At 38.6% G+C, this 27,954-nt stretch overlaps 1 protein-coding gene across 3 annotated transcripts; it reads right to left on the bottom strand.

The window, feature by feature from the left end:
* Positions 1-25: 25 nt before the first annotated feature.
* On the bottom strand, positions 26-27,618 carry AP3M2 (adaptor related protein complex 3 subunit mu 2). 3 transcript variants are annotated; one of them, XM_037813196.1, is made up of 9 exons: positions 27,571-27,618; positions 25,756-26,100; positions 12,128-12,299; positions 9,021-9,158; positions 5,799-5,884; positions 5,396-5,529; positions 3,936-4,143; positions 3,480-3,624; positions 26-2,242 (listed from the first exon to the last, which is right to left on the bottom strand). In XM_037813196.1, the coding sequence occupies exons 2-9, from the start codon at positions 26,026-26,028 to the stop codon at positions 2,142-2,144; spliced, it is 1,257 nt and encodes a 418-aa protein (XP_037669124.1). In that variant the 5' UTR covers positions 26,029-26,100; positions 27,571-27,618; the 3' UTR covers positions 26-2,141. The 3 variants fall into 3 exon arrangements, with proteins under 3 accessions (XP_037669124.1, XP_037669126.1, XP_037669125.1); XM_037813198.1 differs by having other exon boundaries at positions 27,566-27,613; XM_037813197.1 differs by lacking the exon at positions 27,571-27,618 and adding an exon at positions 27,394-27,530.
* Between the last annotated feature and the right edge of the window lie 336 nt (positions 27,619-27,954).

Genomic DNA, 27,954 nt, shown 5'->3' with positions numbered 1-27,954 from the left:
ATAACAAAACACTTAGGACACAGAGGACTGGTAAAAGTTAATTTATTGGAGATTTAAACAGAGAAGCTACTTCTGCGCAGGTTAAACACATACGGGGCTGAACAGCTCTATTGGGAAGACCCTGCACTACCTCTGCTAACATACACATCACTGCGTGGCAATAACGATGCAACCCCGTGCTCTGAGGTCTGCAACCAGATGATGTGATAGTTGTTTCATAGGTTTAGGCCTGTGGGCTCCATACTTTATATCTTTTTAGATATTTTCCTTGAAATTAGGATGAGCTGCCCTGGAGGAAATAAAATAGCTGGACTTAAAAACCTAAACCTATCCAGGTCCCAAGACTGGTTGTTTCCTGTGACCTAGGAAACTTCAGACTCCTTCAGGTCCCTCAGTAGAAGTGATTCCAAAGCCAGAGATGTTCCCCCTACTTTGGTAAGTATGTACACATGGGCCATAGTAATCCTGGACAAATTCTGGAGTGCTGAAGTATGAAACACATCTGATTGTACACAGCACAGTTTGTCCCAGAGGTAAACCACAAAGCAACATTATCACTCTGTAATAACACAAGTTCAGGAAGTAGGAAGAAAACACTAGCAGCGAATTTGCACAAGAATTTGCAAACAGGGCTTTAGGAGAAAATTCTGCAATTTGGAGAGTATAGGTCTTTATTCTCCATGCATGAAGCAGACTACAGTATCATTCCTTAAGCTATAATAAGAAACCTGTCTTTCACATAAATAAAAAGGTAACAGACAACACCAAACTAAAATAGAAATTACCTGATGGGAAAGCTTGAGGTATTCCTTCAGTTACCATGTTTCTTCAACTGGGTTACACACGATCAACATGGCCCATCATCCTACAGCATTAATTTTATTCAAAGATTTGGGGGTTTTCTTTGACTTAGAACAAAAATGGACTGACATTAACTATATATATATATACAGTTAATGCATATATTATAGAGTACAAAACAAACTACTGTGGAAATAACTTTACTGAGCAGCTTCAAGAATCAACCATGCCCTTGATGACAAGCATTCATTTTACCTAGGGCGACTGACAGAAGCGTTTTGGTCAGGAAGGGTTAGGATCCAGCATTAGCAAAGCACTAACAAACAAACAAGGACTCAGTTTTAGCTGTGGTCCACTATCATGGGGAATGAGTCCACCATCTATACTCCAATAGGATGACACAAATCTGGCTGCTGCACTGGGGGTTATGGGATTGGCTTTCCTGAAACCCTCCTATTTTTTAGAAAATCCTAAAGAAGGATCAGGTAAACAGGAAAAGGTTGGTGAATTCTGGAAGTAAAGTGAGTAAAATTATTCTGGGCTAGGGAAAGAGGCATCCCAGGCTACCACCACAGGGCCAAAGGCAGGTCTCACTGAAGACGACAGGCTAAGCACTAACGGCAATCTGAAAGCTAGTCACAAATCGTCCCAGTTTTCAAGGGAAATTTTGATTCTGTTGGCGTTTTCCATGTTAATGGTGGATTAGAATTTAAGAAGTCTCCAGTTCATTTCTGTTTTCATATATAAGAGAAGAGGGATCAGAAAGAAATCAGCTCAATTCTATTCCTTCTGACCCTCCTGAATGTGGGGCTTGATCACTTTTCTTGCCACTCTGTCACTTTAGTGTACCTCCTCACAACTCTTTTTTAAATATTCTTTTCTCTCTCTTCCCCCTCATGGATCAGATCCTTAATTGGTCCTTCCTTAATAACACTCATTTTTCTTCCAAATAAACTTTCTTTCCACCTTTAAAAAACAGTAACAACAAAGAAGTCTTTCATTGACTTTAGATAATTAAAGCCAAGCAAGTGACAAAAGCTAGTCTTTCTCTATGGCAAGCATGTTAAAAATAGCTAAATATGGTGCCCAGTAGCCCTCCATCACACGTCTCTTCTTTGAGGACCAAGTTGTTGCTGATTGTGTTTCAGTTCTATTCAGTTCTCCCTAATGACCCTTTTCTCCCTTGATTAGTTCCATGGCACTGAAGGCTAAGGAAAAAAGGGCGAGTGGCTCCAGGAGGGGACTGACCTAGGAGATGCTGATTTTTTTTCTTTTTTCTTTTTTTTTTAACTTTTAGATAAGTAAGAAATGAAAAAGTGTCCCTCTACAAAATTTTCCCTTCAGGTTCGAACTTGGAATTTTCCAGCTTTGGTCATGTATTTTATGCCCTTAAAGGGCTTGTACTTTTCTCCATACATATCCAGACGATTCACTTTGAGTCCTGGAGTGAAGGAAAAAATAATAAGACATGAGCATTATTCAAAAGGAGCAGACCTGTTGGAATTCATTTCAATCCAAAGAGATCAGCGGGATAGAAATTGCTTTAACAGCAAACCAGAAAAAGACTTTAATTTAGTTCTATCATTTATACAAAGCTGATGAAGTCTTCACTCTTGTTATATAACTGATAGTAAAGAATTGCTCCAATCAAAAGCTATACTATTAGAAAACCTGTTTCTGAAGTGGAAAGGGCAGAAAGTTATATGCAGACTAAAATGAGGGTGAGGGGAAAATAAGACCACTGCACGTTTTTCTCAAATTATTGGACTTGAATAAATGAATTAATAAGAATGACTAAGTTAAGAACAATTACAGGCTAACAAATGAATTGATGAAATAATGAATAACTAAATGAATGAGTAATGAAAAATAATGAGGTAATAAATGAATGCTTCTGAATAGCCTCACTGCCCTAAGCAAAACAATATTTTATATTGTACAGAGCTTTACAGTTTATTAAGTGTTTTAAGAGGAAAGAGCTGATGATTTAAATAAATTCTAATTACTTAAATTAGATAAGGTCTGTTGGTTAAAAAAAAAAAAGGAATTTAATATAAAGACCCTGAAAGATAAAGACATCTCCCCTCTACCTCATAGGGATGTTATAAGGATTAAACAAGAAAATACATGAAAAGAGGTCAGAACTTTTCTATGTGCCTTGCACATAGTTAAGTGCTTAATAAGTGGTAACTATTTTATTACTATCATCCAAGGGTAGGTCCAGACCACAGTGGACTGAACTAGATGGGCCCAATGGTTCCAAAATGATAAAAGCAGGCATGCAAGTTTTCTGAAATTGGGAGGAAGGAGGGGAAGTAACTTTTTTCAGTTACCAGCTGAGAATGCAGAAGTGTCCTCCTACTGAAAACCTTGGGAACCTCAACATAACAACCCTGAGATGACTCAACAACAGACTGCAAACACTTTTGTCTACCAACCCTACTTCTTTCTCATTTGTATCTTAGTCACTATTATTCAGGTCACTCAAGCTAACTTCAAAGTAAGGAATGTAAACTTCCCCCAGGAATGTGCTGAAAAAGATGTTACTAAAAATTACATATCACGTAACGAAACCAAACCTTATCAATTGGGAGCCACCAGAAGGCTTTCTGATGCCTATGCCTTGTGGAAAACAGTCATCTGTGGTCTCTCCAAAGCCACCTGAGCAGGGCACTTACCAGAAATGGCTAGCTGCTGGATCTTAAACTGCAGGTTAATCGTGGGGTTCTCATCCGGTTTGGAAGCTCCAGCCTGAAGACTCACGGTCCCCTTCAAACTTGGTAGCTTTTGGGGATTTATTTTTCCTACATCCCAAGATAACATCTTCAAAGCCAAAAAAACAGAAAAGGAGAAGTGGTCTTTCCAAAACAATAGCTACATGAAAACCTTCATTTGAGGTGGTTGAGCTCTAATCTCCAGGGTATCTATCTGTTCATAATATTATAAGCTGTCTCTAGGGTGTTTTTCAATAGAGAATACTATTTGTTACCATACATTCTCAAAGTTTTGAGTAAACAATGTCCCTTTGATTGAGCTCCCCTTTCAAACAAGGTATAAAGCCTACGTGGAGAGCTCTCGCATAGTTACTTCTATTTAACATAAGCAATTCAAAAGTCCCTGCTTATTCCCCCTACCTTGGTAACGGGGTCAAATGTGTGCGTCCCCTGAGATGGAGTGAGGCTCATATTCAGGACCCCTTTGGGCATCTGGCTGGTGACGGTCACTCCCTCTATGGTCTTCCCCATGGTCTGCTTGGGTCCCACGGTTATTTCAAAGCGTCCAAGGGAACTACTGTCCCGGAAACTGATGTTATGTTTGACATACACTGGAATTGCAACGAGACTGGAAAAGAGAGAGGCAAAAAGTCCATTTCATTAATGGACTGGAAAAATGGCAACATTCCCTCCTTTTACTCCCTCAGCAGCTTTTCCTCCTTTTCTTACTCCTTTAATTTTTTTCTTTTTGCAAAGCTAAGACTTTGCTTAGCAAATCTGTAACTCTTCTAACGACTCTGAATAAAATCAATAAAATCAACGAGTATACTAAGCCTACTATATGAAACGCATTATGGACAAAAATAAGGAGTCATTATACTTCCACGTTTAATTTATAAACTTGTGACACATGACTCAAATAATTATTTGTACTTAAGACTGAGTAATACTCATACTTGGCAAACTTTTTAATTTCTTGAGAGTGCTTTTATCTGACCTTGTCTGATCTTCACAAAAATCCTATGAGGTTGGATAGGTTGTCATGACTTAACAGATGAAGAAACAGAAAAGTCAGAGAATAATACTAAGGTAATTCCTGTCATCTAATAGTCACTTCCATTGTGCCAGTCATAATGCTTAATGCTTTATATCCATTATTACAGTTAATATCACAAAAAATATGAAATAGGAACTACTACTGTCCAAATATCACAGATGAATATGAGGTTAAGTAATGTGCTCAAGGTCATATATTACAAGCACTGAAGCTGGAGTTCAAGTCCAAGCAGGCTGATTCCACAGCCTTTGCTTTAAAGCACTTGGATAGCTTCCTAAATGATTTATCTCGACTCACACAGAAAGGCATCAGTAGCTCTGAGGTCTCCTGACTCCCTCAGTCTACATGCCTTCTACAATACAATACTGCTTCCCAAAGCCCTTAGGCTTCTAAATTAATGAGAATATTCACAACCAAAAATCACTGTATTCATGGTTTTTCATAGCAAGATTTAATTAATGCTTGGGTGAGGAGGAATTGATTACAAGTTTGCTCAGATGCTAATCTGAGAAAAAAAAAGTTCTTGTTTGCCATATAGTAACAAAAACAATCACAGTAAACCTAATGAGTACTTTGTGTTAAGCACATTTATATTCTCTTATTTAATCCTCACAAGGTAGTTTTGTTATTTTCAATTTACAGAGAAGAAAACAGGCCCAGAGAGGTTAAGCAACTCACAGAAGGTATCCAGTTATTAAGTACAGAAGCTGGAATCTGAAGCCAGGTGGTCTAACTCTAGAGCCTGCGCTCTTAACCATTATAAGATATTGTTTTCAAACACACACAGACACAGATTCCACTTTTAATTATAAGAACTGCTTACTTCTGTGCACTGACGTGGTAAGACAGCAGGCGAAAATTTCCATCAGGAGGGATGAAGGAGAGGATACGCTCAGATTCCCAGCGCTTGAAACGAACACAGGGATGGAAGCTGACATCATCCAACAACCTGGGGTTCTATAGTTACCAGGCAAGGAAAAGCAAGAAATAGGAATTAAATACCCATATTTGTTTCAGGAAAGTAATTTAGATGCTGTTGGTATTACAACACACACACACACACACATTCTGTAGTTATTTACAGAAAAATTCAAGCCTGATATAAGCCTTGTGGCTATCCTTAATTATTTCTTTTTGTTCCATTCCAGTCTTACCACTCTGTCTTTCCAAAAGCATTTAATTTAACTTCCCATCCCCAAAACTAAACCTCTGGCCCAGGATTTTACCATGAAGGAAAGTGTAAGGTCTGGCATTCCCGTTAGCTTGACACATGCATCAATTACGCCCTGGATCTCAGCAGTGATTGTGGAACCTGATTCAGGAATAAGACAAAACAGAAGGTTAGAGATTATTGAACACTTCTCTGTCCTTCCCAATTAACTTATTTCTTCCATCCTTCTCTCCTTTCCTTCCTCTCCCTTCCTAACTTCCTCCCTTCCCAACTAATTATTAACTTCCTTCTTTCCTTCCTTCCTACCTTCCTTTCTTTCTCCCTCCCTCCCTTCCTTCATTCTGTCCTTCCATTCATAAATCTATCCTTTCCCATCTATCCCTCCAAGCATTTACCAATATATATCAAGTATGAGATGCTATGATGAAGGCGGATAAAAAATTAATGAGATAGTTATTTAACCCAAAGGAGTTTTCAATCTAGTGCCAAGGTCAAGCAGAACATCCTTATCTTTATCTTCAGAAAATCTCTTACCAGAAACCATTCTCCCTCAAGTCACCAATGAGCTCCTAAAGCAAATGGACACTTTTGGTCATTGGCCTACAGGACGTCTCTGTAGCATATTTCACCACAGATTACGTCTTCCTTCAAAATGCTCCTTTCTCCTATCCTCTCCTAGTTTTCTCTCTTGTTTTGTCTAGCTCGTCTTCTCCTCTTCTCCAATATCTTCTGCAGGTTTCTTCACTTATCCTTTAAATATCTATGTTCTTTCACAGTTCTGAACTCTTTTCACTCTCCTTGGGTTACTTTACCTAGTTCCCAAGGCTTCAATTTTCATTTATGGTCAAGTATTTCTTAATCTTATTTTCATTATGCCTAATGGACATCTCTACTTGGATGTCACTGAGGCACTTCAAACTCCATGTGTCAAATAGTGAATTCATCATCTTACTTCCTGTGCCTGCTCCTCCTCCTATTTTCCATATCTCCATGATAATATCATCTACTCTGTTGCCTAAACCAGAACATAGCAGCATCCTTGATTACTTGTACTTCCCAGTCCCACAACCAATCAATTTTCAATTCCTCTTTTTCTATGACATATCTCTCAAATTGACCCGTTCCTCTCATCCTCCCTACCACTTTGAACACCTATATTTTGTACCTGGATTTCAGCTATAGTTTTCTAACTGCTTTCCTTGCATTCAGTCAAGTTTCAAGCCACTCTTCACACTGCAGCCAGACGGAGAGTTCTCAAGTACAAGTCTGATCAATTTACTCTCCAACCCAAAACTCTTTAATAGCTCCCAAATGCCCTCTTTAAAATGGCATATGAGGCTCTTCATGATCTGGCCTCTTAATTTTTTTTTTTTTAACCGTTTCATTGAGGTAAAACTTACAGTAAAAAGTAAAAAGCATACGTGTACAGCTCAATGAATTTTTAAATATATATACACTTATGTAAATACCACCTGTGCCAGTTTGAATGTATTATGTCCCCCCAAATGCCATTATCTTTGATGTAATCTTGTGTGGGCAGACCTATTAGTGTTAATTAGATTGTAATTCTTTGAGTGTTTCCATGGAAATGTGCCCCACCCAACTGCGGGTGATGACTCTGACTGGATAATTTCCATGGAGGTGTTGGCCCACCCATTGGGTGGGTCTGAATTAAATTACTGGCACACTATATAAGATCAGACAGAAGGAACGAGCTTGCTAGCCAAGAGGGACACTCTGAAGAAAGCACAGGAGCTGCAGATGAGAGACAGTTTGAAAACGGCCATTGAAAGCAGACTCTTGCTCCGCAGAAGCTGAGAGAGGACAAATATCCCAAGTGCAACTAAGAGTGACATTTTTGAGGAACTGCAGCCCAGAGAGGAACGTCCTGGGAGAAAGCCATTTTGAAACCAGAACTTTGGAGCAGACGCCAGCCACATGCTTTCCCAGCTAACGGAGGTTTTCCGGACACCATTGATCATCCTCCATTGAAGGTACCCTATTGCTGATGTGTTACCTTGGACACTTTATGGCCTTAAGACTGTAACTGTGTAACCAAATAACCCCCCTTTTTAAAAAGCCAATCCATCTCTGGTATTTTGCATTCCGGCAGCATTAGCAAACTAGAACACCACCCATTTCAAGCTGGGGACCATTTTCAGATGTCAGGATGCTCCCTCTTGCCACATCCTAGTTAATCCACCACCTCAAAGGTAACCACTATTCTGATCTCTACTATCTTAGATTAGATTGTTTCTGTTTTTGAACTCCATACAAATGTACTCACACTGCATATACTTTTTTACATTTGGATTTTTTTTTGCTCAACAATGTCTGTGAAATTCATCCATGTTGTTGGGTATACCATTAGTTCATTCTTTTTCATTACTGTGCAGTATTTCATGGTATGAACAGATCAAAATTTATCTATCTTTCTTTTGCTGATGGATGTTAGGATTATTTCCAGTTTGGGATGAACATGAAATGCTGCTATACCTACTAAGTTTTCAAGCTTCAGTGCTTGCTTTTCTCTTTTTATGCCTCTCAATCCAGTCATACTGAACTGCTTTATTTCTCAGCAATGATTTACTCACCTCAGAGTGTTTGCATATAACTTTCTCTCCAAATTCATGCAGCTCTTAATAACTTATACTAATTCTATATGAAGCATAAATATTACCACCTCTTTGCACAGTGTGCTCAGGATGGGTGAGGTACCTCTCTCAGGCTCTTTACCTCCCTCTCTCCTTCTCCCTCATTAAACTTTAAATGAGCTTCCTGTGGCCACAGACTGGGTCTTACTTATCATCAGATGCATTGTGCCTACAACACAACAGGTCCTCCATAAACATTTGTTGAATGAATGAGTTCACTAATGTGAAGAGGACTTTCTACAAACTTCTAAGCTCCAGAACTTAGAGCCACATTTACCTACTTCAGAATAGATAGCAAAGAAGGCTCCCTTAATTTTAGTGATTATAGCTTTAGTTCTGCCGTCAGAATCCAGGGTAAAATACTTTCAAAAAAGAAATTTAATCATAAAGAGATTTTTTTTTGTTAATTCTCTTTTTTATTTAAGAGAATAAGATCAATGAAACAGACACTGGTCTGTCTCCTAATGTTAAAGTCCACTTCCAGTGCTTAACATAGCACCTGACACAAAGAAGGCACTCAACTGAAATGATCTTGAATGTGAGATGATTCTGGTACTCACAAGCATTACATGAAGGGCCCCTTTCTATTTTCAGAGTTTTGAGAATAGATTAAAGGCACATACCTGATTTATCAATGATGGCATCAATTTCTTCAATCACATCAAAATAGGCCTCGTTGTTGGTGTATTTCACCCCTGTCCGTCGCCAAGGCACCACTGACAGCTGCCCAGTGGGAAGCTGGTCACCCACATTAGTGCTTCCTGAGACAATTAATAGTATTGTACTTTAATTACAATTTGATTCTAAAATCATGGAACACTTCTCTAGATGCTTCTATGCTCCCACTACTCACGCACCCAATTGAATAATTTTCAAACACGAGATGAGAGCTTTCCTAACTTCTCTAAAGGGTAACTTAGTCTGTTTTAAAAACTTCTTTTCACTGTCTGGTCTGCCTCCTCAGGCAGGATAAAGGGATTTATTTTTTTTTTTTTAAGTTACCTGAGAAACAGATATCATATTTTGGTTTTGAAAGTAACCTGAGCTTAATTTCTCAAATTCCACAATAGCTTGCAGTTTAAATAATGTATTGACTTTCAGTAGGGAAAGTGATCTACATATTGATTTAAAATGTTCATGGGATTCTAGTTTGAGGTGGACTCCTAAGTACATTTCTGCTAGGTTTTAAAATGTATCCATCAATGTGATCTCTCTCACACCAATACTGAACTTAGGAAAAGAATATAAATTAAATCTTTCCCTGTCCGTGAGAGTTTTAGATAAATCCCCTGATTGTTCCCCTCCCCACCACAGGCATCAAAATTACTTTTTTAAAATGTAAAGGTTCTATATTGAATTCTGAAATATGACTAATTTAAATTCTATTTTCTTCTTTCATTTCCTGATCTTTTAAAATTGAATAAAGAAATATTAAACACACGTGCACATTCAGCACATTTACAGAACATTTCAGGTTTTCAAATGTAGTTCTCAAATATCGTTTTCTGGATTTAAGTCAGATACAGGTTCAAATGACTTTGTAACATTCATAAATCATTCAGGCATTAATAAAGCTTTTAAGATTTACAACATATCCATGAAGCTACAATAATTAATGCAGCATATTAAGAGTTTAGGAGAGCCTAAAAGAATCCATAACAGCTTAGCACAAGATAAAAATATTTCAAAACAGGGGAAAAGGATAAATTGGTGCTAGGAAAACTGACAATTCTGGAGAAATAAACACAGAAATATAAATATAAATGTTGTATACCAAAATAATTTCCAGATGGATCAAGATTTAAATCCAAAAATAAAACAATAAAAGAACTAGAAAAAAAATACCTTTTTAAAAAGGCAGCCTTCCCTTCACCAAAATCAGAAAGATATTTTCCTATATTTTCTTCTAAAAATTATTAAATTTGTTTGCGTTTACCTGATCCAGCTGGAATTTATTTGTGTATGACATGAAGTGAGGGACCTAATTTAATTATTTTCCTTATAGATTCTGACTGTTCTAGTACAATACATTTAATACGCGGCCCCTGTTCAACTGATTTGATATATGACCACATCTACCATATACCAAATTCCTATAAAAAGCAAAAGTCTCTAGAATTTCTATTTTATCCCACTCATCTATTTGTCTATTCCTGGGCCAAAACCATACTTCCAAAATTACCAAAACTTCATGATATATCTTGTATCTGGTAGGGAACATTTTCCTTCTTGCTTTTTTTTTTTTTTTTTAATTTCATTTTCAAAACTGTCTTGGCTTTTATAGTATATCTACTCTAGTAAGTTTTGTCTGTCTACTACATGAACTGAACATGTCTCCACATTTAAACAGAGCAAGTCCTTCCAACTCCTTTGTAATTCTTTGTCAAAATCACCCTAGCATTTCTTGCGTATTTATACATTCTTAAATGTATTTTTCCATGAGTTTGTGAAGTTCATGAAAACTCATTCATATATTTTAAATGACCCAAAATGTAAAAATTTTAATGGTCAAACGATTCATTTCACTAAATTAAAAAATTTAAAGTACAGTTAAGCAAACAACACCATGAACAATGTCAAATGACAAGTGACAGAATGTTAGAAAATATCTGCAACATAGCATTCAAAGTTATACAGAGAACTCCTGAAAATTATCATGTAGATTGTCAATATTTTCAATATATATGATACTTTAAATGAAAAGAATTCTTCTAAATCAATATGAAGAAAGAAAAACATCTCAGTAGATAAACGGACAAAGGACACAAAAAGTTAAGTCACAATAGAGGAAAAACAGCCAATAAACACTTTAAAAGGTTTTAGTTTCCTTAGTAATAATAAATGAGCACAGAAATAACAAGATATAACTAAACCATCTATCAAAGTGCCAGACTTTTAAAAAAAAGTACTAATAACAACAATGGCAATAATAATAATAGGGTTAATTAGGGTGCACAGAAATTGCCAAAAGTATAAACTGGTGTAACTTTTCTGAAGGGCAATGTGGTGTTATGCATAAAAGTCCTTAAAATGTGCACATCCTTTGACCCGGCACGTCCATTTCTAGAAATGTACTGAAAGGAAATCATTCTAGATAAGCACAAAGATTTAAGTGTAAGAATACTAATTCCTTGTTATTTAAAAGATCAAAAATCAGAAACACCATAAAAAGGGATTGAGTAAATAACTTAGGGTCTTTTCCATATGGCAGAAAACTACAGAGTCAATAAAAATAATGTAGAAGAGTATTTATCATACTGGTATAATGTTCACAAAATATTGATAAAAAGTAAGTTAAAAATATTATACAAGAGTTCTTGTTAAAAAATTTTATTTATCCACCCATCTATCTGTCTAGAAAAGACTAAAAATATATACACCAGTATGCTAAAGTGGTGGTGGGATTAAGCGTGGTCTCATGTTCTTCTTTGTGCTTTTCCATATTTCCAAAGTCTCTATAACAATCCTGTATTTCTTCTGTAATCAGAAAAAAAGTATTTTTAAAGAACACTTCATTCTGTCATTGAAACCAGGGTATTTTCTTCACAATAAAAAATATTATTCCAGCTCACACTCAAATGTTATTAAAAGCAAAGTTAAAGCACCTGGACATCTGAGATCCCCAAAGACAAACACTCAAAACAACGTACAACACCGGACTAAGTCACACTACACCGCATGGTGGCAACAGCAGCAGCAGATTCCTGTTGATTTCCTCCCCTCTCCATACCTGTTATGGTGTTGACAACTGTTCGAAGGATAGTGGGAGGCTTTATCAGTTCTTTGAGGATGTTTGATTCGGTAGCCAATGGAAACCCATTGTCAAGCATCTCTTCCAACACCTCATAAACCACAACAACATTGTCTTTGATAACTGGCTCTGAACAGACACCAAAATAATCCTGATGAAGATATAATATATACATTTATCACTGAGAGGCTGTAAAAGGTGAAAACGTTCCTAGAGAAAAAGGATCTGCCCCGTCCATATGTGTTCACCCAGTGTTTCTGGAGTACTCTTCTACAATGAAGGAATGGAACATAACCATAATTCTCTTAGGCAGCCTAGTTTGATAGAACGAATACTGGACTAGGAACTAGAAAACCTTGTTTATAGCACTAGTTAACTTGTTTTATAAATGAGAGGAAGTTACTTAACCTCATTGGGTTAGTTTCCTCAACTTGATAAAATATCATACAGAATACAAAATTGAATCTACATTGTTTGTTATGTACGCTAACGAACAATTTTTTTTTTTGCAAAATGGTATCACTTGATATGAAACTGAATTGTACATGAAAATCGTTTTAACCTTCTACTGCCTTACTGTTATGCTATTTCCTAACATTCATAGAGTAAATAAGAATTGAAAGAAAAACTATGAAATGAGGGGACTGAGGAAGCACACCAGAAAATCTCTTTGGATCAGCCCTATACTAAAATGTTAGGATTCTAAGAACTCTTTGTGCTTTATTGACAAAGGCTAAACTTAAGATACTAAATTATCTGGGTTGTGGGGAAAGCACTGGATTCTGAATAAGAAGTCATGGGTTATAATTTTAATTGACACATAGATTAAGTCATGTTAACTAATTCAGGTCTTGATTTCTTTAATGGTACAATCAGGATAATACTGTTGGATTCACAGGGATATTGTAAGAATAGAACTTGTTGATTAAATGATAACATCTGTGAAACTGCCTTGTAAACTATAAAGCACCATATAAAATGTAATGCGTGATGAAGATAATGGTTTAGAAAGAAAAAGAAAAAATGATTTGCAGTCATTCAGTATACCCTTCCTGCAATGTCAGTCATGTCTTTTACACAATCTCTGAGAATAGTCAGGCAACCTTTCTTGAATTCATTCAATGGAATGAACTTTCCTCTTTTGAGAAAGTCCATTCTATTCATGTAAGCTCTGATCATTGAAAAGTTCTTTCTTTTGCGAAGCTGAAATTTGCCTCACAGATCTGCCTTACAATGCAAGTTCACATAACAGTCCCTCAATTACTTGAAGAAAACAATTTTTCACTTCATTTTTTTTTTCTCCTTGTAGCCAAACTCACAAGATACTTCCACTGTTCACACTATGGTATGGTTTCAGATCATCTCACTGTCTTGCCATCTTGTTGAACATTCTCTAGTTTTTCAATCTTCTCTTTAAAGTATGACATCAAAAATTGAACAGAGACTCCAGATAAGGTCTAAATTACATCAGATAATGTCAATTATCAGAAAGATTCCAATATCCAAAAACATTTAGCAGTCAGGAATGTGTTTCTAAAACAAAAAAGTTTATTCTTTTTAAAATGATGATTTAAGGGGGAAAATGTCATTTAAAAGAGAGACTTCATTTTAAAAATAAATAAAACAGGATCAAGATGGCAGAGTGAGATACTTCAGGGCTCCATGTCCTCACAGAAGTTTTGAACAACCAGCAAGAACAGTAGAAACATCCTTATAAAAGCTCCAGAAAAGAGTTAAAGGACTGCACTATTGGGGTGAACACTGAATTAAGAAAAAGACCACTAAAGAGCAGTAGGATTGGCTTTTGGCCCTAAATACTTACATTAAAAAAAGATTTATCCAAAATAAGAGACTTCACCTCACAACTGAAGAATCTAGAAAAAGACGAGCAAAGGAAACCCAAAGTGAGGGGGAGGAAGGAAATAACAAAGATTAGAGTGAGGATAAATGAAATAGAGAATAAAAAAATAATCAAGAGAACCAACAAAACGAAAAGTTGATTCTTCAAAAAGATCAATAAAATTTACAAACCTATACCTAGACTGACAAAGAAAAAGAGAGGACACAAATAACTAACACCAGAAATGAAAGGGGGACATTACTACCAACCCCACAGAAATAAAAAGGGTAAGAGGATACTACAAGCAACTAACTGTATGCCAACAAATTAGATAACCTATATGGAAAGGACAAATTCCTAAAAACACTCAAACTACCTACTCTGACTCAAGAAGAAATAGGAGATTTTGACAAAACAATAATTGAAGGTATTGAATCAGTCATCAAAAACCTCCCAATAAAGAAAAGCTCAGCCAAGAAGCCTCCACAGGTGAATTTTACCAAACGTTCCAGAAAGAATTAACACCAATCCTGCTCAAAAAATTGAAGAGGAGGGGACACTTCCAAACTCATTCTAAGAGGCCAACAATCACACCAATACCAAAGCCAGATAAAGACACCACCAGAAAAGAAAATTACAGACCAATATCCCTTATGAATATAGGTGCAAAAATCCTCAACAAAACACTAGCAATCCGAATCCAACAGCACAGTAAAGTAATTATACACCATGATCAAGTGGGATTTATTCCAGGTATGACTTGGTGGGTCAATATAAGAAAATTAAGTAATGTAATACACCACATTAATAGAATGAAGGGGGAAAAAACCATATGATTATCCCAACTAATGCAGAAAAGGCATTTGACAAAATCCAATTTTTGGATTTTGTCAAATGCCTTTTCTTAGAAAACTAAGAATAGAAAGAAGCTTTCTCAACATGATAAAGGGCATATATGAAAAACACACAGCTAACATCATACTCAATGGTGAAAGACTGAAAGCTTTTCCTCTAAGATCTGGAACAAGACAAGAATGTCCACCATCACCAATGTTATTCAACATTCTACCACAAGTTCTAGCTGGAGCAATTAGGCAAGAAATAGAAATAAAAGGCATCCAAATTGGAAAGGAAGAAATATTTTTCCCTATTTGCAGATGACAAGATCACTTATTTAGAAAATCCTGAAAAAACCACTGCAAAGCCCCTAAAGCTAATAAACAAACCCAGCAAAGTGGCAAGGTACAAGATCAACAAGGCAGAACAAGCGATGTTTCTATATACTAGTAATGAACAATTGAAAAGGAAATCAAGAAAAAATTCCATTTATAATAGGAACTAAAAGAATCAAATGTCTAGAAATAAATTTAACCAGAGATGTAAAGGACCTATACACAAAAACTACAAAACATTGCTAAAAGAAATCAAAGAAGACTTAATAAGTGGAAGGGCATTATGTGTTCATAGAATTAAGACGTCAGTTCTACCCAAAGCAATTAACAGATTCAAGACAATCTGAATCAAAATTCCAACAGCCTTCTTTGCCAAAATGGAAAAGCCAATCATCAAAATTATATGGAAGGGTAAGGGAACCTAAATAGCCAAAACCATCGTGAAAAAAAAAAAATGAAGTTGGAGGACTCACATTTCCCAATTTTAAAGCTTATTACAAAGCTCCAATAACTGAAACAACTTGGTACTGCCTCAAGTACAGACATATAGACCAATGGAATCGAATTGAGAGTCCAGAAATAAACTCTCACATCTATGGTCAACTGATTTTTGACAAGGGTGCCAAGTCCGCTCATTTGGGAAAGAATGGTGCCTTCAACAAGTCACACTGAGAAAACTGGTTATCCTTATGCAAAAGAATGAAGGAAAAGAATGCATGTACCTCACACCATATACAAAAATTCACTCAAACTAGATCAAAGACCTAAATATGAGAACAAGGACTAAAAAACTCCTAAAAGAAAGCATAGGGAAGTATCTTCAGGAACTTGTGTTAGGCAATAGAATTCTTTGATCTTTACACCAAAAGCACAAGCAACAGAAAATAAATAAGACTTCATCAAAATTAAGTACTTTTGCATTTCAAAGGACTTCATCATCAGAGTAAAATGACAACCTACAGAATGGGATAAAATATTTGGAAACCACAGATACAAGAAGAACTTACTATCCAGAATATATAAAGAACTCCTACAACTCAATAACAAAAAGATAAACAACTCAATTTAAAAATGGGCAAAAAGACTTAAATAGACATTTCTCCATAGAAGATATACAAACAGCTAAAAAGTACACGGAAATTTGTTCAACATCATGAGACATCATGGAAATTCAAAGCAAAACCACAATGAGATACCATTCATATCCACTAGAATAGCTACTATTAAAAAATTAGAAAATACATGTTGGAGAGGATGCAGACAAACAGGAACACTAATTCACTGCTGGTAGGAATGCAAAATGGTGCAGCCGCTGTGGAAAACAGTTTGGCAGTTCCTCAGAAAGCTAAGTGTGGAATTACCATATGACCTAGCAATCCCACTTCTAGGTATATACCCCAAAGAATTGAAAGCAGGGACTCAAACAGATATTGACACACTGATGTTAATAGTGCTATTATTCACAATTGCCAAAGGATGGAAGCAACTCAAGTGTCTATCAACAGATGAATAAACAAAATGTATATGCATACAACTGATAATTGCTAGACATAAAAAGGAATGAAGTTCTGATACATGCGACAAAATGGATGAACTCTGAAGACATCATGTTGAGTGAAATAAGCCAGAAAAAAAGGACAATTATTGTACGATCTCACTGAAATGAAATAATTAGAATAAGCAAACTCACAGAGTCAGAAAATAGAATACAGGTTATCAAGGGATGGGGTGAGGGTAAGGAATGAAGAATTAATGCTTAATTCGTACAGAATTTCTGTTTGGGGTGATGAAAATGTTTTACTGATGGATGGTTGTGAAGATAGCACAACACTGTTAATATAATTAACAACTGAATTACATATTTGATTGTGGTTAAAAGGGGAAATTTTAAGTTGTATATATGTTAGTATAATAAAAACTTTTCTAAAAACACCACAGGACTGTACAATACAAACGGTGAACCCTAAAATAAAATGTGGACTATAGTTAACAGTACAATTATAGTAATATTTTTTCAACAATTGTAACAAAGCTACCACACTAATGCAAAGTATTAATAGGAAAGGTATATGGAGACTATGTTTTGTGCATGGTTTTTCTATAAATCTATATTCTCTCTCTCTCCCTCTCTCTCCATATACATACACACACACACACACACACACACACACACACATATACACATCTATCTATCTATCTATCTATCTATCTATCATGCATTAGGATCTCACGGCACCCTGGCTGGCCCCTCCCCCCATCTCAACAGTTTGGCACAGAGCCATCCTGCACTCCCAGTATGGGTCCCTGGTTCTTGTTCTGAAGGGAGCAAAATAATGCTCATGCACATACTAGGTGCATCTATGTCTGGTCCAGTGTGTCTGGTGGTGGCCTGAGGGTCTCTCTGTTCCAGAACTTGCCACATGTACAGAAGGCAGCTCACTGAGTTATTCTACAGAATACTGTGGGTGAGCAGTGAAGTCATGCTGTTTAGGGCAAGGGATTCCTGGCTGTAGGACATATACTGAAGTGCCTAAGTCCATGAGGAAACTGTTTCCTATGGAAGAAGGGACATTAGGAGCACTGCCACATGTGCATGCCCAAGACAAGCGGCATATACATAAAAGATCAGGGAGGCCTCTGTGCTGTGTCCTGGAGCTATTCTCCAAACTCATCATTTGGGTAAGTCCTGAAGGAGAGAGCACTGGCACAAGTCAATCTACAAAGATTAGGAAAGGTGCTTTCTTTTTTCCTTCTTTTTTTAAAATTAGCTTCTGGCATTCAAGGAAAGCTCAGTCAAAACACTACGTGGATAAAAGTTTAAGGAACAGACATCTCAGAGTCTAAATTCCAGTGATAAAACACTAAAATATAAAAATGTCCAGGATTCAACAAAAGATTATAAAACATACAGAGAAACCCAAAGTGATGGCTCAGGCAAAGGAGAAGAATAATACATTAGAAGCCATCAGTGACGAGGATCAGACCTGGGGACATTCTAGGCAAAGACTTTAAAAATGATTCTACACTAAGACTCAGAGCTAGAGTTCTGCAGCTATGAAAGCCAGCATTATCCTATACAGCAACTTAAAAAAGCTGAAAAAGAGATCAGACTTCAGATAGAGACATGAATGAAGCTGATCTGATTAGGACAAAGGCAAATAAGACTCGGGTAAAGGATGACATTGACTGTGTATTAAAACTTCAATTTCTGTGTGAGACCAAAGGAAGAGATGTTTATTTGGTGCAAAATTTATATTTTCTACAGCACACTATTCAATTTAACTTGTATGGTCAGCTTATTTGAACACCATAATTACATGGAAACTTGAATAGGGAGTGAGATCTTGTTGGTTGCTACAGGTTAGTGTGATGCTCCAAAACATTCCAGAGTAATTTGGGCAGAGAACAAAAAAGTATTTGTAAAGCCCCCTTGAGGGACTGGGGAAAAATGTAGAAATATTAAACTTCCCTACCTGGAGAATTCCTGATATTCTCCCAAGCATTGGGGACTACCAATTTAATAAGCCAAGCCTTCGATCTTGGGGCTTGCCCTTGTGAAACTTATTCCCACAAAGAAGAGGCTAAGCCTTATAATAATACCTAAGAGTCACCCCCAGAGAATTTCTTTTGTTGCTCAGATGTGGCCTCTAAGTCAACTCTGCAGGTAAACTCACTGCACTCCCCACTATGTGTGGAACTCCCTGGCAACATGGGACATGACTCATGGGGATGAGCATGGCCCTGGCATCATGGGATTGAGAAAGCCTTCTTGGACCAAACAGGGGAAGAAGAAGGAAACACAGTAAAGCTTCAGTGGCTGAGAGATCTCAAATCGACTAGAGAGGTCAGTCTGGAGGTTATTCTTACGCATTATATAGATACCTGTGCCGGTTTGAATGTATTATGTCCCCCAGAAAAAGCCATATTCTTTGATGCAATCTTGTGTAGGCAAACATTATCAGTGTTGATTAGATTGTAATTCTTTGAGTGTTTCTTTGGAACGCGCCCACCCAGCTGTGGGTGATGACTCTGATTGGATAATTTCCATGGAGGTGTTACTCCGCCCACTCGGGGTGGGTCTAAGTTGATCAGCGGAGCCATGTAAATGAGCTGACATAACAGAAGGAACTCAGTGCAGCTGTGAGTGACATTTTGAAGAGGAGCTACAGCCAAGAGGGACCCTTTGAAGAATGCACAGGAGCAGCAAATGAGACAGTTTGAAGATGGCCATTGAAAGCAGACTCTTGCTCTGGAGAAGCTGAGAGAGGACAAATACCCCAAGTGCAACCAAGAGTGACATTTTTGAGGAACTGCAGCCTAGAGAGGAACGTCCTGGGAGAAAGCCATTTTGAAACCAGAACTTGAAAGCAGACGCCAGCCACATGTCTTCCCAGCTAACAGAGGTTTTCTGGACACCACTGGCCATCCTCCAGTGAAGGTATCTGATTGCTGATGTGTTACCTTGGACACTTTATGGCCTTAAGACTGTAACTGTGTAACCAAATAAACCCCCTTTTATAAAAGCCAATCCATCTCTGGTGCTTTGCATTCTGGCAGCATTAGCCAAACTAGAACAATACCCCTTTTTAGTTTTTAGGGTATCAGAACAGCTAGAAGGAAAGACCTGAAACTGTGGAACTGTAATCCACTAGCCTTCTCTTTTTTTAAAAATTAAATTCAGTTTTACTGAAATATACTCACATACCATACAATCAACCATGGTGTACAATCAACTGCTCATAGTACCATCATGTAGTTATGCATTCATTACCCCAATCTATTTTTGAACATTTTCCTTATATCAGAAAGAATCATAATAAGAATATAAAATAAAAGTAAAAAAGAACACCCAAATCATCCCCCCATTCCACCCCTATTTTTCACTTAGGTTTTGTCCCCATTTTTCTATTCATCCATCCATACACTGGATAAAGGAGTGCGAGGTACATGGTTTTCATAATCACACTGTCACCCCTTGTAAGCTACATTGCTATACATTTGTCTTCAAGAGTCCAGGCTACTGGGTTGGAGTTTGATTGCTTCGGGTATTTACTTCTAGCTATTCCAATACATTAAAACCTAAAAAGGGTTATCTATATAGTGCATAAGAATGTCCACCAGAGTGACCTCTCAACTCCATTTGAAATCTCTCAGCCACTGAAACTTTATTTCGTTTCATTTTGCATCCCCCTTTTGGTCAAGAAGATGTTCTCAATCCCATGATGCCAGGTCCAGATTCATTCCAGGAAGTCATATCCTGCGTTGCCAGGGAGATTTATACCCCTGGGAGTCAGGTCTCATGTAGGGGGGAGGGCAGTGAGTTCACATGCTGAGGTTAGCTTTGATTCTTGAAGATGATTGTACAACTATATAGCTTACACAGTGTGACCATGTGATTGTGAAAACCTGTGACTGACACTCCCTTTATCCAGTGTATGGACAGATGAGTAAGGAAACAAAGACAAAAATAAATAAATAATAGGGACAGGTAAGGAGTGTGGGATGTTTTGGGTGTTCTTTTTTACTTTTATTTTATATTCTTATCATGATTCTTTTATTTTTTATTTATTATTTTAAAAAATTTTTATTCTTATGTTTTTTTATTGTTAAATAATGAAATGTTCAAAAATTGACTGTGGTTATGAATGCACAACTATACGATGATACCATGAACCACTGATTGTACACTTCAGATGATTATCTGGTATGTCACCAAATCTCAATAAAATTTCATAAAAAATGGTCCTAAATGTACTCAAAGAGGTAAAAGACATAGGCAAAGAACTAAAGAAATTCAGGGAAATGATGGATAACACAATGAGAATACAAATAGATGAAAATTATGAAAAGAGAACTAAACAGAGCTGAAGACCACAGTAACAGAAATTTTAAATTCCCTAGAGGGGTTCAACAGTGGATTGGAGCAGGCAGAAGAAAGAATCAGTGAACCTGAAGATAAGACAATTGAAATCATCCAGTCTGAGAAGCAGATAGAGGAAAGAATGAAGAAAAGTAAACAGAGCCTGAGGAACCTGTAGGACATCATCAAGCATACTGTGAGAGTTCCAGAAGGAGAAGAAAGACAGAAAGGGGCAGAGAGAATATTCAATGAAATAATGGCTAAAAACTTCCCGAATTTAACGAAAGACGTGAATATACACATCCAAGATTCTCAACAATCTCCAAATAGGTAAAACCCAAATACACCCACACCACCGCATGTTATAATCAGACTACTGAATACCAAAAAAGAGAGAATTTTGAAAGTTGCAAGACAGAAGCAACATGTCACGTACAAGGGAACCTAGATAAGATGAAGCGACAATTTCTCACATGCTGAGGGGGTGGGCACTGGGTGAGGCAGTGGGATGATATATTTAAAGTTCTGACAGCAAAAAATTGCCAGCCAAGAATTCTGTATTTAGCAAAACTCTCTTTCAAAAATGAGGCAGAATGAAGATGAACACAATGACGGTCCTGAAGACAGGTCCCAAGTGGCTTGGAGCCTGGGGCTGAGGAAAGCCTAGACTCACCCAGTGCCCACCCCCTCAGCATGGGGGTCTCCAGCTCTGGACACTGCCCTGTCTAGCACCATGGTCCTGCAGCCTCTTCTGCTGAAACTGGGCACATTTGGGCACCTGCACTGCCAGGACGTTTGGGACCTGGAGAAGCTGCTGTGGAAGGCTGAGTGCTTGAGGCAGTGTGCAAGCTCGGCAGGTGGTAGGAAATCCCTGCCACCTCCACCCAGGAAGTAGTACAGTTCTCAGCCTCTAGGCCAGCTTCCCAACCTTTTGGTACCAGTGCACAGAGGGACTCAGCCCCTTCATCTGCCTTGTGGAGCCAGTGCTCCTCAACTTCTCCAAATAGCACAGTGCCCACCTCCCCCTGCATCAGCCAGCCTTAGTCAAGCCTGTGTGTGTCAAGTTCCTTGAGGATGCCCTGGGGTAGAAGTTGCCCAGGAGACCGCAGCCAGGCCCTGGAGAGCAGCTCATGATCTTCTGGTTCTAGATTTTGGTCAAAGCCCCGGACAGTCTCACCACGGAGATCTTTGTGACTGAGACTGAAGAGGAGGCGTTACTGGTGTGGAATCTGAACTCAGATGACCCAGTTGTGATACTGAAGGCCTGAGGTTTGTGCCTGACGGGTGGCTGTGCATGGAAGGGCTTTGGGCTCTCAGAACCCAGCTCCGGAGCCCATCACTGGGTCCTGCCTTCCAGGAGAGGGCTCTCCTGTGCTTCCTCAACCAAATGGAGGATGAAGATGTGCAGACACCAGCGGTCAAATGGACGAAGATACCATGTGGGAAGCTGCCTGGCAGAGCCTACAGCAGTGTGGGGAAGAGGCGCCATCTGCCCATCGATGGCTGAAGGAGTTACTGGATGCTCTGCCCTGTGTCTTCAGCCTGGCAGCATGGCCAGCTCAGACATCAAGCCCTGTTTTCAGGGCTCACCAGGCACTGGGAGGGACGGCGAGAGCTAGCTAAGGACAACTCCCCCCACACATTCTTATCAATGAAAACCTAATATTATTTTTCTGTTGCCCCAGGGGGTGGTAAAGTCAGTGCCTGCAGTCAATTGTTCCCCAGCCTGGGCTCAGCACACCCTTAGTCACATCAGTGTCAGCGGCCTGGCCATTCTGCCTCTGTCCCCCATGTCCCCTGGTTTTGTATTTTATTTACAGAGTTTCACAGAAAATAAAAAAGCAAAATGTCTCTCCTAAGAAAACATGAGGGAGGAATTAAGACATTTCCAGATAAACAAAAGCTGAGGAATTCTGTAAACATTAGAGGAGCCCAACAAGAAATGCTAAAGGTCGTTCTGCAGGTTGAAAGGAAATGACACTAGAAAACTGACTGAAGCCACATGAACAAATAAAGATCTCCAGGAAAGATAATCACATGGGTAAATATAAATACCAGTACTACTGTATTTTTTATTTGTAACTCCACTTTTTACTTCCTACAGAATCTAAAAGGCAAACGTATAAAATGAAATGACTATGGTTAGTTAATTTTCTTTTGGTTTGGTAGGAGTATATTGGAAGGAATGAAGTTATTTCAGGGTATTTTTCTCATTGCTTTGCTTTATTTTGTTTGGAAATGTTTTTTATTTGATAAATAGAGTAATTTTAAAATAAAAAATGTAATGATAACTCAATGGTTTGGGGCTCATAATGCATAAATACGTGATGTGCGACAAGGACTACATAAAGGTGGGGGACAGAGGGATATAGAAACATAGTTTATATACGTGATTGAAATTATTAAGTTGGTATCAAAACAAAAGAGACTTTTATAGATTCAAGATGTTAAAGATAAGACCTGTGGTAGCCTCAAAGAAAATATCACAGAATATGTAAACTCACAGAGACAGAAATTAGAGTACAGGCTACTGGAGTGGAAAGTAAGGGGAATGGGAAGTTAAGGTACAGTGAATGTAGGATTTCTGCTTGGGGTGAAGGGAAAGTTACAGTAATATGAGGGTACTGCAGCATAGTGAATGTGATTAATTCCACTAAATGGTATGCTTGGGAAGGGTTGGGATGGGAAGACTTATGTTGTGTAAACGACTGCAGAAATAAAAAAAAAAAAAAAGGGAAACGAAAGAGATAATGACAATTAAATGTAATATATGATACTGAGAATGGAGAAGAAAAGGCTCAAAAGCACATTACTCGGACATAAGAAAAAATTAGAATATAGAATGCCATGTTCAATTTCCTGAACTTGATAACTGCACTTATGGTGATTACATAAGTGAACATCCTTGTTCGTAGGAAATGCACATGTAAGTACTATGTGTCCAAGGAGTATGATGTATGCAACCGACTCTCAAATGTTCATAAAATAGACAGATGACAGACAGACAGATGATAGATGATAGAATGATATGGCAAAGGTGGCAAAATGTGAAAACTGGTGGATCTGGTTAGCTGGGAGGGTGGGGGTCTGTTGGAGTTCTCTGTATGGGTTTGTATTATTTTTGCAACTGTCTAAGTTTGAAATAATTTCAAAAAAAAGTTAAAAATAAAAAATAAAATACCTCATTAGGTTTCATAAACCAGACATAATGTGAGCTAAGTGGATAGAACGCAGACTTGCAAGTATGACAAAGTGCTATAGCAAAAATGCTTGCAATTCTAGAGCTGGAACTCTTCTGTCATCTTCTGGTACTAGAAAATAATGCTGCTGGAAAGGACACACATCAGATAAGACATTAAAATCAAGATGTGTACATTTACTTTTAACAAGTGCTTCAAAAATGGCAAGCTGTGAAGTCCCAAACTTTTAAGGCAGTGACTTTACTCTGTTTCTCCACATTCCTCTGTGGTTTCAACTAGATTAAACATCTTTTATCACACTTCCTGTCTCACAATAAGTTACATAATATTGCTATAGTGTTATGAAGCAGCTGTCACGTTTTACCAAAGGGACTGTTAATCTTAGAATGGGATAAATATCATATATGTAAATCATAACAAGGCACAGTTAGGGTAGTTTAAGATCATAACTACTGGGTTTTCTACTTTAGAGGGTACTATCAGAGAGTATTTGTAGGAAAAACTTACAAAATATATTTTGGTTCTCTTGGAATGAAAGTTGCTCTAAACATGTGATATACATACCTAATGAAAGAACTCTTTGACTTGCACTGTAATTTTTATCATGATATCTGGGTCCTCATTCTCTTTTTTTTCATTTCCACAGTTTCTGTATTCACAGAACTAATTCCCATGACACATAATTGCTCACATGACACAGCAGTTAAACCAACGGGCCCTTGCTTCTCATTTATCATTTGAGTTATGCAAATAACTGCAACAGTTAGAAGTTGAATAATTCTGTTAGGGCTGATATGGAGAGGATTCCACCATCTGAATCCTGAGTCTGGATAACATAAAATTCTGTGCTATAATTAACACTGACATACTGGTATAACTTATATCCTCCATACCCCATCTCCCCAAATCTTCAAATCTATTCCTGAAAGAAAAACTCAAAATGAAAACTGTACCTTACAAAATGTGTCAGTTAAATTCTTATGGCTACAGAAGACTTCCCAGGCTTATGTTTGCAAAAAGAGCTCTTCACTAGCACTCATATGCTATGGATAAGCAACCAAAACCCAAGATGAAATGTGGGTTCACAAATTATCCGTTAGATACAGTTAAAACAAGTATCACTTAGCTTTTTCTTTTTCTTTTATAAAAGTTATCTTTTGTTGATGCAACTCAAAGCAGTGTAACAATGATTAGCATCAAGTCCACTTGTAAAAAAAAGTAAAAAGAAATTTCCAAACTCCTCTGATTTGTGAAAAAAGTGGGACAACTCCTATCTCCAGAACTAAAAAGACTGTACACAGCCACACCAAGCAGAGTGGCTTTCTCATGAAACAGGTTCAAAAGTAATCTGTCATTTTAGGTGTATACCCAATTCAATTCAAATTCATTAAGAATTTTATCAGATGGGAAAGGAGTGAGCAATGTCAGAGTTTTGAATTTTTTAAAAGTTTCTTAACTGAGACTGAATACAAAAGAATTAGAAATATAAAGACACTTGATTGTTTACATATATGAACCTCCCCACATTCACGCACCTGAAACGTGTCCACTACTCGGTGAAGGAACTCAATGACAAAGAGAGGTGGAACCTCCGTCTGGATCACAGCTACAAAAAAGATCTTGTGACGGTAAACACTTAAGAGATAGTGGTGAGGGGTAGGGATAACTGGAGGTACATTTTCTGCCTCAGTAGCTCTTTCTTGTGCCTCAAAAAAATAATCACAAACAGAACGGCTGACCACACTTTTCCAATGTTTCTCCAGGAAAATATCCCCAGAGGAGTTGATCAAGAAAAGGCTATGAATCATTGCGGAGATTATCAGTGAGAGAGGAAAGCGTTTTTCAGTCCAAAAGCCTCAGGGCTTTGTGAGATTTCAACCCTAAAAACAAAAGAAGTTATGTTCAGTTCCATTCAACCAAAACACTCTCCTCTTTTCTAAGGGTCCAAGTCTTACCTATCTTGAAGACTAGGTTCAAGCCTTCTTCCAATTGCATGAGCCTGAAGTATCCTTCCCTTGAATTCTTATGGTAATTATCAGCCAACTAGTGTGTCAATCATATACTGCCTAGTTATCTTCACCATTTCTTGAATGATATTCATACTATTTAATCTCTTGTATTTTATTTTTTCTGCAACTGGACTGGAAGCTCCTTGAGGAAAGGACCATGACCCCTATTTTTTGTAGCCTCATTGCATAGCATCTCCTTGCATACAACAGCACTTCAAAGAATATTGATGAACTTTGATTTTGCATATTTGGCCACAAGACACACACATATACAAGAAATGTTTACATCTGTGCAGTCCAATAAGGTAGCCAGTAGCTACAGGGGGCCTCTAAGCACTTGAAATGTGGCCGGTCTGAACTGAGATGTGCTGTAAGTGTAAGATACCAGATTTTGAAGGCTTTGCATGAAAAACAGAATTTAAAATATCTCACCAATAATTTAATGTTGATTATATGTTGTAATAATAATTTGGCTATATTGGGTTAAATAAAGTATATTAAAATTAATGTTTTACTTTTTAAAAATCTGGCTATTAGAAAATGTGAAGTAACATGTGGTTCTCTTTATATAAAGAAATGTATATCATATGTAGAAATTGATCTATGGAATGGAAAGCTGTCATTGTGGATTTTATTCATTCAGTCAGACCCCATTCTCTAAGCACAAGGTGCTTTTTAAAAAATCCGGCTGGGGGACACCCCAGGATCCTAGGGCAGCAGCTTCTCTAAGGGTTCTCGGGGGGCGGCGGCTGTGGCCATTCGGCGAAGTGGCTGAGAACTGGCCCAGGTGGTCAAACCGTAAAGGCCTGTTGTACCTTTGCACCAGTGCGAGCTTAATCCCTTTGACCGTGGACGTGACGACAGGAGGGAGGGAGAGTGGAAGGTAGCTAGGATGCGGAGGAGGAGAGGCGGATGCCAAAAAACGGGTTATTTCTGCGCTGGTCCCAGCCTATCTGCCAGCCAGTCAGGGATAATGGAGGCCTTTTGGGGCAGGGGAGGGCAGGGGGCGGCCTGAAGGTGCGCGCACGTCGGGGAGGTGAAAAGGTCCGGGCAGCTGAGCCTCTCCAGTTTGCACACGTGTTACCATGGCAACAGTGTCCCCTCCTCCCTCTGCCCTCCGGCCGGAGCGGACCACCTCCCCGAGACCCCTACTCGGTCCCTCACCTCTCCCGGCCGCAGCCCGCAGCTCGGAGGGTCGGGCGGCATCCAGTGACGCTGCCCCCGCCACTGCGCGTCCCCGTTCCGGCGCCCGCGCGCCCCCTCAGCCACCTTCCCCGGCCAGCTGCGGGAGCGCGCCGTCCGGGCCCCAGACCCACCCGGGTCGCCAGACCCTTACCAGACCTTGCTCTTTGCAGATATCACCGCTTGGCCGCGCAGACAGGCCCCGCCCCTCCCGGTCGCCCCCGCCCCGCCCCGCCCCGCGCGCAGCCCGCGGCTTGCTAGCTGATTGGCCGCCCACGGGCGCGCCCCTGTTTTCGGGCTCGAGCCCCCCAATTGGCCCTTGTTGAGGCTTCGGTAATCTCCGATTGGTGCAGCCCACTGCTCTGAGCCCTGATTGGCGGCTAAGGACAGCTTGAGGCCGCCCTGGCCACCAGTCGCCCAGTCAGAAAGGGCTGGGCGGTCACTGTTGTCACCTGCATAACCGCGGAGTGCGCCTGGAGACTGGGGGTGCCGGAGGAACCTAAAAAGTGTGTGTGTGTGTGAGTGTGTGTGTGTGTGTGTAGG

The sequence above is a fragment of the Choloepus didactylus genome, chromosome 20, assembly GCF_015220235.1.
Source record: "Choloepus didactylus isolate mChoDid1 chromosome 20, mChoDid1.pri, whole genome shotgun sequence".
Lineage (NCBI taxonomy): Eukaryota > Metazoa > Chordata > Mammalia > Pilosa > Megalonychidae > Choloepus > Choloepus didactylus.
The sequence above is the reverse complement of the archived record's forward strand: the minus strand, read 5'-3'. Positions and strand labels throughout refer to the sequence as shown.